We start from the raw sequence: 12,535 nt of genomic DNA on the forward strand, positions 1-12,535 counted from the left end.
TTAACATGTAGGTTTGTTATGGAGAAGGATCTGAATATATTTCACAGTAATCACTCTTCCCTTCCTTATCCATACAAATAAAAAATATCTGAGACAAATGAAAATGGAAGCATAACTTTCCAAAATCCATGGAACACAGCAAGCTCAGCAAACTTCTAATAGGGAAGTTTAAAATGATGCAGGCCTCCATTAAGAGACGAGAAAGATATCAAATATATAATAACCTAATATGACACACAAAGGAACAAGACAAAGAAGAACAAGTAAAAGCCAAAGTTAATAAAAGGAAGGAAATAATAAAGAGCAGAGTAGAAATAAATATGATACGGATTAAAAAGACAATTGAAAAAAGTAAATGAAAGTAAGAATTACTTTGTTGAAAAGATAAACAAAATCAACAAACCTTTGGCCAGACTCATCAAGAAGAAAAGAGAGTCCAAATAAATAAAATCAGAATGAAACAGGAGAAATTACAGCTGACATGACGGAAACACGAAGGATCATGAGAATATTATGAACACTAAGATGTAAACAAATTAGACAACCTAGAAAAAAGTAGATAAACACCTAAAAGTACATAATTTATCAAGACTGAATCATGAAGAAGTAGAAAATCTTAATAGATTAATGAAATTAGTAACGAAGAGTAATGACATTAAATCATTAATCAAAAATTCCCCCAAAACAAAAGTCCAGGTTCTGATGACCTCACAAGTGAATCTTACCAAACATTTTAAGAAGAGTTAATACCTATCTTTTTCAAATTATTCTAGAAAATTGAAGAGGAAGCCATACTCTAAAACTCTTATTAAACCAACATTACCCTACTTCCCAATCTAGACAGAGGCATCACAAAAAGGAAAATTACAGGCCAATATCCCAGATAAACTTAGATGTAAAAATTCTCAACACACACTAAAAGCATCATACACCATGTTCAAGTGGGATTCATTCCAGGAATTTAAGTATGGCTTAGCATCCATAAATCAACCAATGTGATATACCACATTAACAAAACAAAGGAGATGAAGAAAAAGCATTTGAAAAAATCGAACATTCATTTATGATAATAACTCCAAACAAAGTAGGTATAGAGAGAATATACTTTAACATAATACCTTAACTTTTGACAAATCCACAGCCAACATCACACTCTATGGTGAAAAGCTGAAATCAACTCCTCAAATATCAGAAACAAAACAAGGATGCCCTCTCTCACCACTTTTATTTGATACAGTATTGGAAATCCTAGCCACAACAATCAGAAAAGAAAAAGAAATAAAAGGAACCTGAATTGGAAAAGAAAAAGTAAAACTGTCACTGTAGATGACATGATCCTATATACAGAGAGCCCTAAAGACTGCACCAAAACACTATTTGAAGTAATTAATGAATCCAGTAAAGTAGTAGTATAAGAATATACAGAAATCCATTGTGCTTCTATCCATTAATATAGAACTATCAGAAAGCAAAATTAAGAAAACCAATTTACAATTGTGTCAAAAAGAATGGAATAGGAATAAATGAACCAAGGAGGTCAAATACCTGTATTCTGAAAACTATAGGACATTGACGAAAGAAATTGAGGATGATACAAATAAGTGGAAAGGTATAGCCTATGGAGTAGAAGAATAGTTTTGTCCAAATTGCTATATTACCCAAAGCAGTCTCTAGATTCAATGGAATTCGTATAAATACCAATAGAATTTCTCACAGAAGTATAACAAATAATTCTAAAATTTGTATGGAAGCACAAAAGATTGCAAATAGTCAAAAGAAATCTTGAAAAAGAACAAAGCTGGAGATATCATGCTTTCCAATTTCAAACTACACTATAAAGCTATAGTAACCCAAATAGTGTGGTACCAGCACAAAAACAGACACATAGGCCAATGGAACAGACTAGAAAGCCCAGAAATAAACCAACGCTTATAAGGTCAATTGCTCTCAGTCACTCAGTTGTGTCTGACTCTTTGCAATCCCACAGACTCTAGCCTGCTAGGCTCATCTGCCTATGGAATTCTCCAGGCAAGAATACTAGAGTGAGTTGCCATTTCCTACTCCAGGGGATTTTCCTGACCCAAGGATCAAACCCATATCTCCTGCATTGACAGGCAGATTCTTTATCACTATGCTATCTAGGAAGCCCATATGGTCAATTGATCTATGACAAATGAGGCAAAAATATAAAGTGAGAAAAAATTCTCTTCGGTAATGATGTTGGGAAAACTTAGCAGCTACATGCTGCCAAAATTAAATTGGATCACTTTCTTATACCTCATACAAATGTAAACTCAAAATGGATAACAGATTTAAACATTAGATCAGAAATTATAAAACTCCTAGAAGAAAACATAGGCAGTAAATCCTTTTCCATTGGTCTAAGCAATGCATTTTTTGGATCTGTCTCCTTAGGCAAGGACAACAAAGTTAAAAATAAATAAATAAATATCAAACTAAAAAGCTTTTGCACAGTGATGGAAGCCATCAACAAAACATATAAAGGCAACCGACTGAAAGGGAAAAGATATTTGCAAATGATATATCTGTTAAGGGGTTAATGTCTAAAATGCACAAAGAACTCATTCAACTCAATAAAAAAAAAGTCTGATTAAAAATGAGTAGAGGGCCTGAATAGACGTTTTTCCAAAGAGAACACATAGGATAGCCAACAGACCACATGAATAGACGCTCAGTAACACTAGCTATCAGGAAATGCAAATCAAAACCACAATGAGATATCACCTTGAACCTGTCAGAATGGCTATTAAAAAAATTTCCTAAGCAAATAGGAAATTTTGGCCAAGCGAGAGAAAGAAGCCCTTTTATACTTGGTGAATACGTAAATTGATGCATATACTATGGAAAATGGTATGGAGGCTCCTCAAAAAAATTAAAAACACATTTATTATATAATACAACAATTCCACTCCTGGGTATCTATACAAAGAAATTAAGACTCATTTGAGGAGATATATGCACCCCTATTTTTTTTGCAGCATAATTTTACAATAGCCAAGATATGAAAGCAAACTAAGTACCCACTGATAGATGAGTACCTGAGAAGAGGTGATGCATGTACGCGCGCGCGTACACACACACACACACACACACACACACTGAAGTATCAGTCATTCATAAAAAAGAATGAAATCTTGCCATTTGCAACAATGTAAATGGACCTAGAGGTTATTATATTAAGTGAAATAAATCAAGCCAAGAAAGAAAAATATGGGCTTCCCTGGTGGCTCATGGGTAAAGAATTCACGTGCTAATGCAGGAGACAGGGGTTCAGTCCTTGATCTGGGATGTTCCCCCATGCTGTGGAACAATTAAGCCAGTGTGCCACAACTATTGAGCCTGTGCTCTCTAACTCAGGAGCCACAACTAATGAGCCCACGTGCCACAATTACTGGAGCCCACGTGCCCTGCAGCCCATGCTCTGCAACAAGAGAAGCCACTGCAGTAAGAAGCCTGCACACTGCAATGAAGAGTAGCCCAGCTGGCCACGAGAGAAAAGCCCACGCATCAACAGAGAACCAGAACAGCCAAAAATAAATAAGTTAAGATTTTTTTTTAAAGACAAATCCTTTACAATTTCATTTATATATGTAGTCTAAAACCAAACAGACAGAAACAGACTTATGGAAAAAAATAAAAAAAGCTTTGGTTTTTGCCAAAGGTGCTGGGAATGTGGGAATGGACCAAATAGGTGGAGTGGAGTAAGAGGTATAAACTTCCAGTTACACAATGAATAAGTCATGGGGGTGTTATGTACAGCATCGGTAATACAAGAATATTATAATCACTTTATACAGCAACAGATCATTACTAAGCTTATTGAGATTATTTCATAGTGTACACAAATGTTGAACCACTATACTGTACACCTGAAACTAATATTGCATGTCAACTATACTTCAATTAAAAAATGAGAAATGAGTCAGAAATCTATTTCAATATTCTCTATATTCCCTCCATCTCATCTCGTATTTTACTTTCATCCTAAAGGCCTTGCATCTCCCCACACTTCCATGAGCAGAGATGCTGGTTAAAGATTCACTCACAGGACCTTGTGGAATTGAGAAAATTTGTGACTCAACCAGGAATACAGAGTTAATAAGTGAGAGACCCAGGGCCTGAATTCAGTCTACTGACTCCCACTCTTCCTGTTCCTCATGGTGCAGCTGGCAGTGTGTGACTGGTACAGTTGGGTTCCAAACCAAAGTCCACCATGTTGCCCCAGCGTTCACAAAAGAGAACTCTCCTCTTATGGGAAGTAGATTTGTCTAAACAAATCTAAGGATCTGCTCAGTAGAGTTGGGAAGGTAAAGACATGAAGAATATTTATTTTTATTGGAGCTAGAACTGAGTTTCTTACCAGACTTACAGCTTGAGCTGTTGGAGGTTCTCTAACAAATGAGAGCACTATAGACCACAGTAGTGACTTAAAAAATCTCACTGTTAAACACGTAGCCTCACTCTCTACCAGTGATAGGGAGTGATATGTGATTAAGGAGAAGTGAATTGACTGGCCAAGAACCTGAATTTGTCTTCCCTTATTTCTGATTCAAAAATATTTACTAGAACTAAAAGTTTCTTACTTTTGTGCTCTCATTACCTGTTTAAAGTTTTCATTTAGCATTCATCTTTCTGCCAAATTTATGTTATGTATTATATTTGATATAATGCTTGTGTATATTATATGTTACACTATGTATTTTATATATTACATATATTGCAATCAGCATAATTTACCACTGTACTCCCAGCACTTAGCACTGGATCTAACCCCTTTAAGTAACGGCCAGGTTTGCTTGTGAAGCTCTAAATGCTTTTCTTGGATTTGATTTAATATGGGAGGAAGTAGATAGTCATGTTCCCTAAAATCTTAACTGATTCTATATGAATAAGACTGTACAGCTTGAACTGCTGGTGGAAATGCTCTTCCTTTGAGGATCTGCATTGTCTAGAATGAGGATCCCAGGTGACTATTTCACAGAGGATTCTTCTCTTTTGAAAAAGGCTCAGGGATGAGGTTTTGTTTTATTTGGGAAGTCGAAGGCCCTGAGGGATTTGAACTTTGCTTAGCTTGATTTCTCTTGTCCATCATTATCTATACTGTGAGTTGCCCTTGAATGGTGATATACTCTGTGTGAGTGTTAGTTGCTCAGTCGTGTCCCCATTGTGACCCCATGGACTATAAACCCGCCAGGCTCCTCTGTCTATGGGATTACCCAGGCAAGAATGCTGGAGTGGGCTGCCGTTTCCTTCTCCAGGGGATCTTCCCAACCCAGGGATCAATCCTGTGTCTCCTGAATTACAGGCATTTTCTTTACCATATACTCTAGGTAAACAGAAAATGCCAGCCAGGTGGTGTAAATTCAATTCTGCCTTCACCACTTTTCTGTCTTAGCCTTATTATCTGTACAGTTGGGAGCCTTATCCCTGCCTTCCTCCAAGGACTCTTCTGAAGACCTAGTGAGATAATTTCCGGGAAAGCGTTTTGCCACATTATGGAAGGGTTACTTGCCATAAAATGATTCTGGGCATGAGTAGTAACCAAAATAATCCTAAGGAACAGGAAAGGTTCTTCTTGGGTTGTTTAATCCAGCCAAATATTCAGTGAGAGACTGGAACTGTTTAGCAGTTCAGAAGTTCTGTGGCTAGGTCCTGAATGGGCTGTAGAAAAGGCTGTTGAAAACATCTGATTCTATAGTGTGTGACTGTGAAGCTATTCTGTTCAAACAAGGCTTCTGGAAAACCTGGGTGATAAATATTCTAGAAGTCCACAGTGATAAGCTATTCTGAATGATGCCTGTCAGCAGCTGCATAGTCCTTAGCCCTAGGAGATGGTCCTATACATAGATCAAGACAGCCCTATTGCCCAGGTAACAAACATTTATTTCACTGAAGCTCAGCATGCAGGACTCTTTCTTGGTTTGATGAGATTAGCTTTATATAGATCACAAAAAAATATCCCAAGGCTTATGTCTTTGTTATTAATTATTAAACGTGCTTTGCCCATTTCTCTATCACATTGCATTATGGTGAGTTCTGTGCAATCCTATCTCCCCTGCAAGACTAGAAGCTCCTTTGTTCAAGGAATAGTGCAGTTTATTCTGATATTTTCCTTGTCTAGCCCAGCATCTGGCATATAGTAAAGATTCCATGAATGCTTATTGAAAGACTGTCAAACCTTTTGCCTGCAATACTTTGTTTTTCATCATTCAGTTTTTTTATTTTCCAGTTAACAATTTCTCTTAATTTCTTTTAGCCATTTTATATACTCAGAGAACTTTAGGTATACTTTGATAGTTGCCATTGCTTCTACTGATCCTGAGAGTGGGCCTGGTATTTCTGTTATGGTCTGGAGAGCAGACACATGTGCTGTTTGGGTCTCTGTACCTTCTTTTGAAGACTCTTCTGAGTAATGAGTCTACCCTTTAATTCTAGTGCAAGTTGTGTTCAAGGGCCATCATGTCCCCATGTCTGAAGTCTAGCCTAGACACTGACTTGACAGCTAGTCCCTTCTTCTCCTCACCAGGTACTCATTTGAATCACAAGCCCCAAATCTACATGAAGTTCCTTGGTCAGCCTCTGCTCCCCTGCTCTCTATGACTGTCTGATTCAACTTCATCACAAGGGCATAATTATTTCTATGTGTGACATCCAAATATTATAGCCTTATTTCCTTTTGCCCCACTATTTTCTTGGCTTAGAGACTATAGATTCATACAACTTCTTAGATATTTTGGTGGAGCTAAGTAAGGACAACAAGGATGGCAGAAATTCACATAGATGCCTCATAAACTGAATCCTAGTTTTCCCGAGTCTTAGGTGATTCTGACTGTTTAAAAGTTGAAGCTAGAATTCCTTCAGCAAGTCCTTCACAAGCTGACTCCATCTCACCCTTCTGGTCTTATCTTTCCATTTCTTTTCTTGTACCCCACTGTCAGCACACAGTCACTTTTCATTTCCTGAACATTCCTCTTACTTTCATACATGTGAATACATTATTACTTCTCTTTGAAATTCTTTTCCTATAAAAACTTGCCCATCAGATAATCTCTTCTTGTAAGTGTTTTAAGACCAGTCCAGATTACAGATCATCTCCTCTCTGAAGATTTCTGACATCTCCAATGAAGTGTCTCTTTGTTTCTCTCTCTCCTATTTCCCTTCAATTGTCAATACATCACTTGATGTGTAGAAGTGAAACTATATATTTTTTTAAAGATTTCTTTTTGATGTGGACCGTTTTTAAAGTCTTTATTGAATTTGTTACAATATTACTTCTGTTTTATGTTTTGGTTTTTTGGTTGCCCAGCATGTGGGATCTTAGCTTCCTGACCAGGGTTAAACCCGCACTCCCTGCATTGGAAGGTGAAGTCTTAACCATTGGAAGTGGTTAAACTAGGGAAGTTCCAAATCCGAATTTTTAAATGTTTGCCTTTGTCACTAGAGTTTGAGTTTTTTGAAGCCAGGCAATAAGGTTTCTTTTCATTTTTGTTTCCCCAGACCCAGTCTACCACCTGGTTCATCCACATTGCCCATTACTTGCTTTCTGGATTAATGGCGGCTGAACTGACCTGGGAGGATCTTGGGATGTGCCCTCAAATGACTGTTAACATGGCTGACAAGATTGCTAGGATCTCTAATTAAACTGTCAGTGGTCACCATCTTTAATAAACAGTTTTGCTAGAAACTGGGATAAATTAAGTTTCTGGGAGAGGAAATCTGTTTTCCCCCTCATTCTGAGGCTACTTTTCCTGTCCACACAGTGATTTATGACTTGGTATGTCATGTATAAACAGATTCCAACAGAGACTCCAGATTGAGAAATTCTCATGCTCTTAGGAAGGAAGAAAGGGATTATAGGGGAAAATGTATGTCCTTGATTCTGTTTTTTTTTTCCTAAAGGACCCTCTTCACTAAGCAGAGAGCCACAAGGAAACCAAGAGGTCAGTGAAAACTCCTTGGCCCACACTACTCTTCAACCTCTTCTTCAGGCATATCCCATCCTTGTTTGTTTAATTATCCATAAAAATAGGGCCAGCACTTCACCCAGGGACTTTATTTAAAGCTTCCAGACTCCTAGTTGGATGCTGCTTCAGTTCCTCTCTTTTCCTCCTCCGCAAGGGGCAGGTCTCCGGGAGCCAAGGACATGGGGCTCAGCTCCTCACAGTCCTGCTTAGAGTGCTAAGAGCCTCAGAAAACCAGTCCCCAGACTGTCAGGAAAGCTTCCTGCCAATGGCCCGGAGCAGAGCATCCTTGGCCTCTTTGTTCCTCAGGGTGTACACCACAGGGTTCAGTAGTGGGGTGACGACAGTGTAGGTCACTGAGATCAGCTGATCCTCATCCTTGCTGTTCTCTGACTTGGGCTTGAGGTAGGCAATGGAGGCACAGCCATAGTGGACAATGACCACAGTGAGGTGGGAGGCGCAGGTGGCAAAGGCCTTCTTCCGACCTTCAGCTGAGGCAATTTTAAGGATGGTGGAGATGATGAGGATGTAAGAGATGAAGACCAGACCCATAGGCACAACGAGCACAAAAACACTGATGATCAAAGTCAGTATCTCATTGACAGTCGTGTCAATGCAGGAGAGCTTCATCACAGGCCGGATGTCACAGAAGAAGTGGGCCACCTTTGTGGCACAGAAGGGTAACCTGAATACAGATGTTACCTGTGTCATGGCCACAATCAGCCCGATGCTGCAGGCCCCCCACACCAGCTGAATGCACACCCTCCTGTTCATGATAACTGTGTACCTCAAGGGATGGCAAATGGCCACATAGCGGTCGTAGCCCATCGCTGTGAGCAGGAAGCAGTTAGTGATCCCAAAGGTTACAAAAAAGAACATCTGTGTGGCACAACCTGCCAATGAAATGGACTGGCTCATACCCACAAGGCTGGACAGCATTCTTGGAAGGATAACTAGTGTATATATAGTCTCTGAAGTGGACAGCATGCTGAGGAAGAAGTACATGGGGGTATGGAGATGATGATCGATTCGGATAATGATCACGATAATTATATTACCTGCTAGGGTTAAGATGTACGGTGCAAGAAACATCACAAAAAGAGTGAGCTGGTGCTCGTGGAAGCTGGAGAAACCTTGTAAAACAAACTCAGTGGTGAGAGTGTGGTTCTCGCTCTTCATTGAGTGGCCACTAGATTGGAAGTGTAGAAGAATAAAAGTTACATAATCTCAGTAAAGCAATTTAATCCATTTCTGAAATTGAACTTTGTTCTCCTTTATTAACCTGGGGATACATTTTCCAGTGGCAGTGGAATACAGTTAATCTTTAGGTTTACTGATCTTCATTTAAAATATTTTTGTTCTGTGCCCATCTATTATAATACAATTTCCTATGCATGCTAGAATCATCTAAGTTTTTCCCCTGCACTGTATAACCATGTACATTCCCACTTCACTGTACTCTTCATCCTTGTCATCTGGAATGCTCTTCCTATCTTCCTCCTCTTAAGTAAATTGTCCTCAAGACTAATGCATGTCTTCTCCTCCATTAATGCATATTGTCCTCTGAAATTTTCATGTTTGGATTATTGTCATCCCTCTGTGCACTCTGTGGCTTTATACCTTTTACATCTGCGTATGTCACTGACTCAGGATTATGCATGAATTTGATGCTTGAAAACAACTTGTTTAGGGATTGACTGGAAAGTTCTTTTATTTCAGGGCTGTGAATCATCCCCTTGCACATCCTTTAGGAAATAAAAGCAAAGCAGATTCAGAAATGTTCATCTTGTTTTCAAGAAGGAAAAGGTGAATCTTAGCCAGCCACCATCAACACTGCTGTCTGAATGATGGAAGTTGGCTGACACTTCATAGCACTGACTCACGTATATCGTAAACCATGGTACATCTTCATTTTCCCTAAACTAGAAGGCAAATTTACAGCCAATACAACTTTGTGAGTAGGAATACAGCTACTCTGCAGAGGTGAACAATCGTACCAGGGAAGATGCAGCAAATTCATGTGTCCTTCATCTAAAGTAAAAGTAGGCTCTGAATATAAAGAACAGAGTTACACTAAACATACATCATTTTGTTGAAAGATGGGGCTCAGTCCAATTCATGTAATATTTCACATTTAGGTTCCTTTAGACAGTAAGCTCCTGTAGGCTATTTAAATTATATTCTGATTTCCTTATGCATATTCAGAAAAAGACTTTTTGCATAAAGTAAATCATATCAGTGAGGAAGCTTAGTAGACATGGAGACCTCCTTCTAGTTCATAAAAACTTACTTAAGAGAAATTGAAGACCAGCTGTTAATCACTTACATTAAGAATGCTAAAAGAGAGTAAAGTTGCAACAGGAAATATTTCCCAATAGGGAAATTCATTTGACTTAAAATACATGGCTAAAGACAGTTATCTTCTGAGAGGCCTCTAGGCATAAACTAGGCAGTGGTCCAGCCATGGGTTGGTATGGCACCTCTACTATGAAATAAAAAATGTGTGTTAGAGCTTTTGATTGTTCTAATGACGGTCACGGATGCTGCTAGCAATTAGTGGTGCTAAATGTCCTGCAGTACATGTGATGATCCCACTCAAGGAAGAACTGTCCTATTCCAAATACCAATAGGGCTTCTCCCAAGAAACCCAGGGCTAGAGTGTCATCTGATTCTGGCTGAAGTCTAACTGTCTTGAGGTGGATGAATGGCTGCTATAACCTGATTAGTATCCACCACCCTATGGAGCCTATAATTCTTCCAAAAAAATCAAGGGCAAGACAAGCAAACATAAGCTAATGAAGACCTACCCCAGTTATAACAAGAACTGTTATACACCATAAGTTAAAGTCGTCCATGAGCAATAACACCCAAGTCAGTTCTTTTTCTAAAGAACACTTGCCTGTAACTGCCTAGAGCTGAGGCACAACAAGAGGGCTCAGCTCGAGGAGGCTGAGGAGTGAAGATGTAAGCGTCTGACTCTCTTGGCCTCAGTGTGCAGGTCAGGGAAGGGCGAGGTAACCAAAAAGAACTGTGACAGGTTGAGCGGGTAGCAGGTAAATGCAAACTGGCAGGAACGTGGTCGGGCTTGGGAGCTGCAGGCATCCTTGACAGCCCCTGTGTGGAGAAGTCTTCAAAGCCAAAGAAGGAGTTCCCCCAGGAGCAGCCAGTGGGGCTCCTGGAGGTAACTCCCTGTAGACATCCTCAGAGCCACACTGGGGCTGGGAGGATACAGACAGTAGGTTCCTGGGGGGCTCATTATGTGTAGGGCTCATTTACCCAATCCTAGGGATGGCATTTGGGGAGTCTGGGGAGAATTTTTGCTTCAAGGAGCAACAGAATTAGAGGAAGCTGGTTTATTTAGTTCACTGTAACTTGTTCAAATAAGCACATTATTATTGGCCAGTTAGCTCAGTTGGTTAGTGTGGTATTAATAATAAAATAATGAATAAGTACATTGTGCTTTTTTACATATGTGCCTTGGAAATCCATAGTTTACAAATCTAGGCAGCTCAAGCTTGGAGCCATATTACTTTGGATCTCATGAATTTTAACTCCCCTCCCTTTTTTTTATAGGGAGGATTTCTACCCAGGGTTCTCTCTTTGGAATGAAAGTAGTCAAATATGGCCATGGTTCTGCAGAGAACAGTTCATGCTGCCTGTCTTTCTGCCCCTGTGACATTCAGAATTGGGAGACATTGTCTTTAGATCCAGGGATCCTCTCTTGGGGGTTAGGAAACAGAGATGAGCCTCTGAACATTGTTCTCATTACTCAGATTACCTCTTCCTCTCCATTTGGCAAACTTCTACTAGTTTGTCGAGTTTCAGCCTCAGAATTTACTTTTCACTGAAGACTTTCCATGAGTTAGTTTATTGCTTCTATAACATTGTCTTTCTTTAACATGAGGTATTATCTATGCCCATTCATTCTTGGAGCACTAAGCATATGCTGGGCCTTGTGCTCATTGCTGGGCAAACAGCAGTGGATGAGATGCTTTATAAACCTTTGAAGGGCTCACTGTTTAGTTACACTAAAGTCACTAAGTCATATCTGATTCTTTGCAATCCCATGGACCGCAGTATGCCAGGCTTCCCTGCCCTTCACTATCTCCCAGAGTTTGCTCAAACTCATGTCCATTGAGTTGGTGATGCTGTCCAACCATCTCAACCTCTGTTGCCCACTTTTCATTCTGCTCTCAATCTTTGCCAACATTAGGGTCTTTTCCAATGAGTCGGTTCTTTGCAACAGGTAGCCAAAGGATTGAAGCTTCAGCATCAGTCCTTCCAATGAACATTCAGGGATAATTTCCTTTTGGATTAACTGGTTTGATCTCCTTTATGTCCAAGGGACTCTCAAGAGTCTTCTCCAGCGCCACAGTTCAAAAGCATCAATTCTTCAGTACTCAGCCTTCTTTATGGTCCAACTCTCACATCCATACGTGACTACTGGAAAAACCATAGCTTTGACTAGATGAACCTTTGCTGGCAAACTGATGCTTCTGCTTCTTAATACATTGTCTGGATTTGTCATAGCTTTTCTTCCAAAGAGTAAGTAT

General features: G+C 39.4%; 1 protein-coding gene across 1 annotated transcript; it reads right to left on the reverse strand.

Moving 5' to 3' along the window:
- Positions 1 to 8,231: 8,231 nt before the first annotated feature.
- Positions 8,232 to 9,188, reverse strand: LOC133245254 (olfactory receptor 10J1). Its single transcript, XM_061413192.1, has one exon. It carries the CDS (start codon positions 9,159 to 9,161, stop codon positions 8,232 to 8,234), a length of 930 nt encoding a protein of 309 aa, XP_061269176.1. The 5' UTR covers positions 9,162 to 9,188.
- Positions 9,189 to 12,535: the final 3,347 nt, after the last annotated feature.

The sequence above is a fragment of the Bos javanicus genome, chromosome 3, assembly GCF_032452875.1.
Source record: "Bos javanicus breed banteng chromosome 3, ARS-OSU_banteng_1.0, whole genome shotgun sequence".
In the NCBI taxonomy this organism is placed as follows: domain Eukaryota; kingdom Metazoa; phylum Chordata; class Mammalia; order Artiodactyla; family Bovidae; genus Bos; species Bos javanicus.

What these genes read in the sequence shown, in the direction of transcription:
- LOC133245254 (XM_061413192.1), bottom strand. Translation starts at nt 9,161, where the DNA reads ATGAAGAGCGAGAACCACACTCTCACCACTGAGTTTGTTTTACAAGGT.